Source organism: Nicotiana tabacum, chromosome 17 (assembly GCF_000715075.1).
Source record: "Nicotiana tabacum cultivar K326 chromosome 17, ASM71507v2, whole genome shotgun sequence".
Taxonomy (NCBI): domain Eukaryota; kingdom Viridiplantae; phylum Streptophyta; class Magnoliopsida; order Solanales; family Solanaceae; genus Nicotiana; species Nicotiana tabacum.
The window spans coordinates 108371319-108378979 of record NC_134096.1 but is presented as its reverse complement, the minus strand read 5'-3'; the positions used below and the strand labels follow the sequence as shown (position 1 = coordinate 108378979).

At 34.2% G+C, this 7661-nt stretch overlaps 1 protein-coding gene across 1 annotated transcript; it reads left to right on the top strand.

Moving 5' to 3' along the window:
- The first annotated feature begins 5265 nt into the window (after positions 1–5265).
- On the top strand, positions 5266–7426 carry LOC107774603 (DAG protein, chloroplastic). Its single transcript, XM_016594191.2, has 5 exons — positions 5266–5754; positions 6420–6517; positions 6612–6677; positions 6766–6939; positions 7131–7426. Exons 1-4 carry the CDS (start codon positions 5399–5401, stop codon positions 6927–6929), a joined length of 684 nt encoding a protein of 227 aa, XP_016449677.2. The 5' UTR covers positions 5266–5398; the 3' UTR covers positions 6930–6939; positions 7131–7426.
- Positions 7427–7661: the final 235 nt, after the last annotated feature.

Below are 7661 nucleotides of genomic sequence, written 5' to 3'. Positions count from 1 at the left end.
GTTTCGTTATCTCTAATCCCGGCTTTAAACCCTCTGTATTGATCTCTCACATACGTTAGGAGTGATGTTATTCAACAACTACCTAAATATGTATCCTCTCTCAAGCAATACACACTAACTAGGCACAGTCAATTGATGGTCATTCAATCAACAACAGTAAACACATAGTTGAACAAGTAGAGAAATCTAATGGTTCAATTATATAAAAATATAACGAGAATTTATCTTACAAAAAGTTCCATCAAAACCCTAGATAACAAATTAGCTATTCATAATAGTATGCAAAACTAAAATACTAGAATATATAACCAATAATAAAAATAGAAAGAAGAAAGTAAAAAACTCGTAGAAGAATTCTTCGCCTTGCTCCTTGTGTGTTCTTGCCTCCTTAGGTCGATTCCCTCTCTAATGATGTCTTACCCTTCAAAAACTAACTTTAAGGTGTATTTATAGGGCAAGGGCCAAATTTATGTGTCAAAGACTAATGAGGAATTAAACTTTTTTCGGATGGCATTGTTAGCGCCTTGCACTGCCTGTAGCACTGTCGTTTCGGTGCAAGGCACTGTCTGTAGCACTGTCTTTTCGGCGCAAGGCACTGTCTATAGAACTGATGACAGTGCCCTGGACAATGCCTTGCACTGTCTACGGCACTGTTGTTACTGTGCAAGGCTCTATCTATAGAATTGAATTTTCATTGCCTTGCACGTCTTCTTTTATTGCTCCATTTTATAGTTCTGAGGTACCATTTCATGCTACGTTTCTCCAATTCATGTCCAAGTATTCCTACACATGAAATAAGTTTTATTAAGCGCAATCGTCGCACAAATTATCATCCAAACAACAAGCAAGTAGGGTAAATAATGTCAAAATGTATGGAATTATCTCACGACATCAGTTGGCGTTGTTGTTGTGGTTGTTGTTGGTTAATTATTATTGTTGTTGTTGTGTTTATTGTTGGTTAATTGTGGTTGAATGGCAGCAATGTAATGCTACCATTATAGGGTGGATATTTATTGTAATTGGCAGGTGGTGTAGCTTAAAAGCATGCATATTCTGCCTGTTTTTTACCTAGAAAACTGACTGATTTTGGTTAGAATTCTCATACAATAAACCCAGAAATTCATATTTACCGATTGACGTCGGTCGGAAATATAAATTTGAAATATGCAGAAATTGAAATTTTCGACTGACATTGGTCGGATATAATGTTTTTATTTATTTATTATTTTATATTTCCGACCGACTTCGGTCGGTATGTTAAAATTAAAATTATTACATATTTCTAATTCAGACCGAAGTCGGTCGATATTTTGAAAAATAAATAAATAAAAATTGAAATAATTCTAACTGATTTCGGTCGGTATAATTATTTTTGTCAGTCAAAGCGGTCAACCAATGGTTGAATTAACCGACCGATATCGGTTGGAAAATTTTGACCCCTTCGGTCGCAACGCCTTAGCGATCATTATTCTTCCAATGAATTAAAAGCGATCGGAAATCAGTCGCTTTTTATTTAATTCTGACCGGTATAGGTCGGTATTAGTGGTCGAAATTTGGCAGTTTTATTTAAAAGCAAAGGGTAATGCGGATGCATTTGTGGCCGTCTATCAGGTCGATGATGAAGCTGCTCAGGTACAGGAAATAGAGGCGGCCGAGATCGCTAACAATCGAGCATATTGGGTTAATGTAATTTAATATTTTTTGGCATTTAGATGATTGTTATATTGTTATACATAAAATTTATCTCATTAATTAAATTTTATTGTCCTTTCATATAAATAAATGTTGAAACCATCATGTGTCATTGTTAATGTGCAACGCAAGTTCATAGATATTAGTTAGGTTAAAAAGGGCTAAGTATATATAACAAATTAATATCTTCCCAAGAATTTCAGGTCCGACTAAAGTATTTTATGTTAAAAATTTTCATTTAAGCTAGCTAGTCAGAATATATTAATGTATAATCTTTCGATAAATGCCTTAAGTCAATCAATAAGGTGATCAAATCCCCTGTCCAAAAAAAGGAACGTCAATGCTATCACCTCCAAGTACTACCTGCCAAACAACTCCCAAAGGGAAGTTAAACTGCTCTTATGAATTTGCTCAAAGTTTCTGGTGACCACAAAAGGACAAAAATGAGATTGGTAAAGATCATAAACGACTCATAATTCTATACATTATGTCACGTTTTGTGACCCATTGTACCCACACGGACATTAATGTAAGGAAGCCAAGTTAATCTGAATGAATTATTGCTCCTGATAAAATACAAGTACAAAGTAAGGAGCTTTATTAAGACAAAAAAAAAATTGGGATGGGCAACTTATACAAGATATATATTAAGGTGGCAGGTTTCTTGAACATATAAATAGGAATCCAATACTATTTAAATTTTGAACAACTTTATATTTATGAATTTAGATATCAATTATTTAATTGAAGAAGGACCATGAACAGATAAAAGAATTTATCTATATAACTTATGTATATTTGTTAATGTCAAATAATTCGTCCACATATTGAGTGAACCACACCAAGAAGAAACTTCTGTTGAACTATTGATTAAAAATAAGATTTGGTTAAGCAATTAAAGAAATACTAAGCAACAGTAGTCTATAAATCCCTCTGGAAAGTGTGCTTAGCATAGCTTGGTACAAGTCAATTGAGGTATAAAGGGTTGAAGAATCATGTTAGGCTCGTTCACAGATATGATTCAGCTGGATTTTCACCTAATCTTATTTTCTCGATTAATGCATTGTCAATGCATGACGTTTTTGTGATCTACGAGCCTTAGACTTATTTTCCTTATTAAATCAAGATTGCATTAAGGATCTAAACCCCTTCATCTAGCCCCCCTCCCCCCCCCCCCCAAAAAAAAAAAAAACTCAAACGAATGGAAGTTGAGAGTTAGCTTACCGAGTGAGGTCCCTGCTTCTACAGTTGAGGTGGAGGGTTCAAACCCCATCAGTAACATATAACATTCCCTTCTCTTTCCCTTTCCTTCCTCCCCTAATGTAATTAATTAAATAAAAAAGTATAAAATGATATTGAAAGAGAAAAAATAAAGAAGAAGTTAATAAAATGATTCTATATTTTGCACTATGTTTATCTCCTTTTTTCAGTTTTAATTTATTTTTGTTTATTCTATTAATTAATTAGTGTGAAAAACAAGAGTGAGTTAGTTACATAAAAGTAAAACTGAAAAAAAGGGGCAAATTTGCAATTTATCATTCGGCTGTCGGGCTATATGCGATGTCCAAGCCTGGTTTACATAGGCTAGGCCTATTTCTCAAACCCAACGGAGATGGTCCAAGGCTTGATTGACTAAGAAGTTGGGCTGCTCATGTAAACTCGTAAAAAATTAAAAAAATAGCCAGATTTACAAGTGGTAATTGAAAAATAGCCATATTTTCAAAATTAAACGAAATTTAGCCACTTTTCATGTAAAGATAAATCTGAACGAAAACACTGTTCAAAATCCAGAAAATATTCCAGCATAATATACTGGAGTTCCAGTATATTATACCGGTCCAACATAATATGCTAGATGTTCATACACAAGCGTACCAATCTCTAGTATATTATGCTGGACGTTCATACACATGTGTACCAATCTCCAGTATATTATGTTGGACCGGTCTGTGTTGCAGCAAAATAGTGGCTATTTTTCAATGACTTTGCAAATGCTGGCTATTTTTGAATTACCAGTCCGAAAACTGGCTAGTCCGTACTATTTACTAGTTGAGGTGAAAATTTCAAAATATGTCCTAATTTAGCCACTATTTAAATTTTGTTCCCTTTTTAAACGATATTTTCAAATATAAAGACAACGACCGAAAATAAAGATATTAAAAAGCACATGCGACATATAAAACTTGTGAATAATTAAATAAAACAATAAGATTTTCTCATCCAGCTAAACTTGCGAACAGTTTTACAAAATAAACAGAATGAATATAATACCAAGTTGTGCTCGTCTAGTTAAACAACATAGGTAGGATTCGTCCATCCAATAAAATTTGTGAACAATTTAGCAGGGTAAATCAAATAAGGATAGTACTAAATTGTAGCCGTCCAACAAAACTTATGAATAACTAAGTAAATGTAATTGCTTCATTCCTTTGTTGATTGTGAAGAGCAAAAGTTTTTTTTTTTTTTTTTTTTTGCAAAAATTCTTTAAATCAGGATAAAATTGTTTATTCAAAAAACGGATAACAATTGAATTTATACGCGACTCTAAAGATACGTTATGGCTCGATATCACACGAGGTTGAACCATCTGGGTCACGACGGCAATCTAACTTCGTATTATCCTTAACAAGAAATTATACTGGACGAACCTTTTTAAGACTATCATTTAAATATCGAAAAAGGGCCAAAAATACCTCTAAGGTATTGAAAATGGCTCAATTTTGCGCCCCTTCCACATATTGGACTATAAATACCTTTAACATTAGTTTTTGGGCTCAAACTTACCCCTATATCTAACAGAAGGGCCAACAATACCCCTAACGTATTGAAAATGGCTCAGAAATACCCTCCATTAACCTTTTGGTCCGGAAATACCCCTAACATTTATTTTTGGGCTCAAACTTACCCATGTATATAACAGAACTAACCTAATCAATTTTTTGACTTTAACTTCACCATGTGGCATTTCCTTAATCTGCCACGTGTATTATTTGTATTAAATAAACCCACTTGTATCTTTTAAAATATCCAATGACCCTGACCCGCTCGTATATATTTGGACTGTCGGCTAAAAATAATTACATTCGCTAGTTAAATATAAAAAAAAATATATACATTGATTATAAATAAAAATATGAATATTATACATTAATATTTTAATATATATTTTACATGATATAATTAAAGGTTTTAAATAATTTTTTTTTCATATGTTTCTTTGCTTCTCCTTTAGAATTGTATAAATAGAACATTATTATTTTTATGGTTGCAATACGTTAATGGAGGGTATTTCTAAGCCATTTTTATTGTTGACCCTTCTGTTAGATATAAGGGTAAGTTTGAGCCCAAAAACTAACGTTAAGGATATTTATGACCCAATAGGTGTAAGGAAGGCAAAATTGAGTCATTTTCAATATCCTAGGAATATTTTTGGCCGTTTTCCGTTTAAATATTAAACTTTAACCAGGTTTGGGACACACTTCTGGAGGCCAGTACTGCACTCCAAACACATAAAAAAGCACGAATAAAGTAAAAAATAAAAAAAAACAAGGGCCTCCAGTGAAAAGATATATTGAAGAGCAAAGAGGGATCTAAGCAGCAAGAAGAGTATCTTTTTCTCAATTCCAAATTTTGTATTGAAATCCAAGCCCCCCCTTATCCCATTCATTTTCACACAAACACAGAGAGTGCCCCTATCTCTACTCCCATGGCATCTCTCAATATTCCTCCTTTCTCCAAAACCCTACACCCTAACTCTCAATTCCAAAACCTCCCTAAAACCCCAACTTTTCTCCTCTCACTTTCCTCCTACCCTTTTGTCAGCACCTCTCTCTCTTCAATTCCACTAGGAAAAAGTTCAAGACTCCCAGTTGTAAGAGCCATTTCTGATGGGGAATACTCTTCTAAGAGGAGCAGTAGCAGCGAGGAAAGGGAGACTATTATGTTACCTGGCTGTGACTATAACCATTGGCTTATTGTCATGGAGTTCCCTAAGGACCCTGCTCCTACTAGAGAACAGATGATTGACACTTATCTCAACACCCTTGCCACTGTTCTTGGCAGGTAAGTAATTTTAAAAGCTTCTACTATTCAGATGATATCTCTAATTTTTATTGGCTTTATTGAGTTTTGAATAATTTGTTTGAATGGGTCAATGGCCTTTTGGCTAAATTTGTTGAATACTAGCATCAGTTTTTGGAGTATGGCAGTGAAACTTTTTAGCCTGGCAATTAGTTACTGAAGAGATATGATATGATATGATTCTGAATGTTTCTAGTAATTTTTCCCTGGGGAGTGTATTCCTATTCCAGTCGGTTAAAGAAAATAACCTACTACTATTATTTACTTGTAAACTGGGACAAAAGATGATATCTTTAAGCCTAGATTGTCCAAATTGTGGACTGGCAAACATAGCCCATGCTAAGCACTTGAAGCCTGCTCTTTTTTTCCTTTTGGTAGGAGTATGACAACTTGATTATGAGGTATGATATTAATCTTATGCTAATAAATAAATCAACTTTACTTGGTATATGAAAGTTTGGATTACCCCTACAATAGTTTTGTTGTCTAAGAGTGTGTCAGACTTGTGGATATTGTCAAAGTTGTTACTGATGAAATTTAGTTAGGGATTTGTGACTATTTTGGTGTAACAGAATATATTATTTTCTTATCAACCAGCAGTGCGTTTTTGCCTTTTTTTGCTTATTAATAAAAAAAATTGTTATCAGTATGGAGGAGGCAAAGAAGAACATGTATGCCTTTAGTACTACCACTTACACTGGATTTCAGTGCACCGTGTCTGAAGAAACATCAGAAAAGTTTAAGGGTGAGAGCAGACCTTTCTTATTTCACCATATGAGATGCTGAAATTCCAGTGTTCTGGCATTGACTTTATGTCTATTTGAATATTCATTTTGTAGGTCTACCTGGAGTTCTGTGGGTCCTGCCTGATTCTTACATAGATGTGAAGAACAAGGACTATGGAGGTTAATTTCTTAAGAGGTTTTCTTCCTTCATGTTCAATTTCACTGGTGATCTACATTGAGATATGTTGTATATGTTTTCATCTTTCAGGAGATAAGTACATCAATGGAGAGATAATTCCTTGCCAGTATCCTACTTACCAGCCCAAGCAGAATAACAGGACTAGAAGCAAGAGTAAAGCATATGTAAGAAGGAGAGATGGTCCTCCTCCTGAACGAACAAGACAAGAAGCAGCTCCTGAATCTTCCTCCTAAAATTATAATGGTGCGTTTTAAGTGCCTTAATTCTTGACACCCACTAGAGATAACAGAGAACTCACAGTTTTATCCCATTTGGGCTTATAATCCCTTCTCAGGTGCTGAAAGTACTGAACTTATATTTTCTGTCAGAAGTATGTTTATTTAGTTGAGGCAAATAAGTTCATTATGTTGCTATTCTTCTATTCTTTCTTGCAGGTTGTTATCTGATTTTGGAGTCGAATTGCCATTAGGAATTGCCAATATATCATTCATAGCCTCGTATTGGTGGGCATTTTCACAAAGATATGTTGGTGCGTAAAGGTTAGATGGGAATACACTGCTAGTCTAGGAGTTTGGTCGACTGCACCTATTGTTTTATCTTTCCTTTAGACTAGCTTTCATTATCAAGAATGAGAGCGAAAGCTGTGTCGGTATGTAATTTTGATTCTGACCAGGTTATTCTATGTTCAAAGATTGAATGTATATGTGATGACTCACTATGCTTCTCTGTTCGTTCATGTCTTAACATTTGCTACGCTTACAATTTAGATGATGCATGACAATGGAGATGCACTTTCTTAGAAGGAAATTTGCTTCTTAATATGATGAGTAATAGTATTCATTTATTTTTAATACTGAAGAAAAGGAACTTAACTGGAAGGAAATGCAGCGTAAACCCTAAGAAATTCTGTTTATTTGCATTGTCACTTACTAGTGAACTGCACAATGTTTGACAGGAATGATAAA

Bases quoted from the DNA above. Each gene is read 5' to 3' on its own strand.
- LOC107774603 (XM_016594191.2), top strand. From the start codon at position 5,399: ATGGCATCTCTCAATATTCCTCCTTTCTCCAAAACCCTACACCCTAAC. The intron at 5,755-6,419 runs GTAAGTAATTTT...AATTGTTATCAG, and splicing joins CTTGCCACTGTTCTTGGCAG to TATGGAGGAGGCAAAGAAGA. The intron at 6,518-6,611 runs GTGAGAGCAGAC...TTCATTTTGTAG, and splicing joins AACATCAGAAAAGTTTAAGG to GTCTACCTGGAGTTCTGTGG.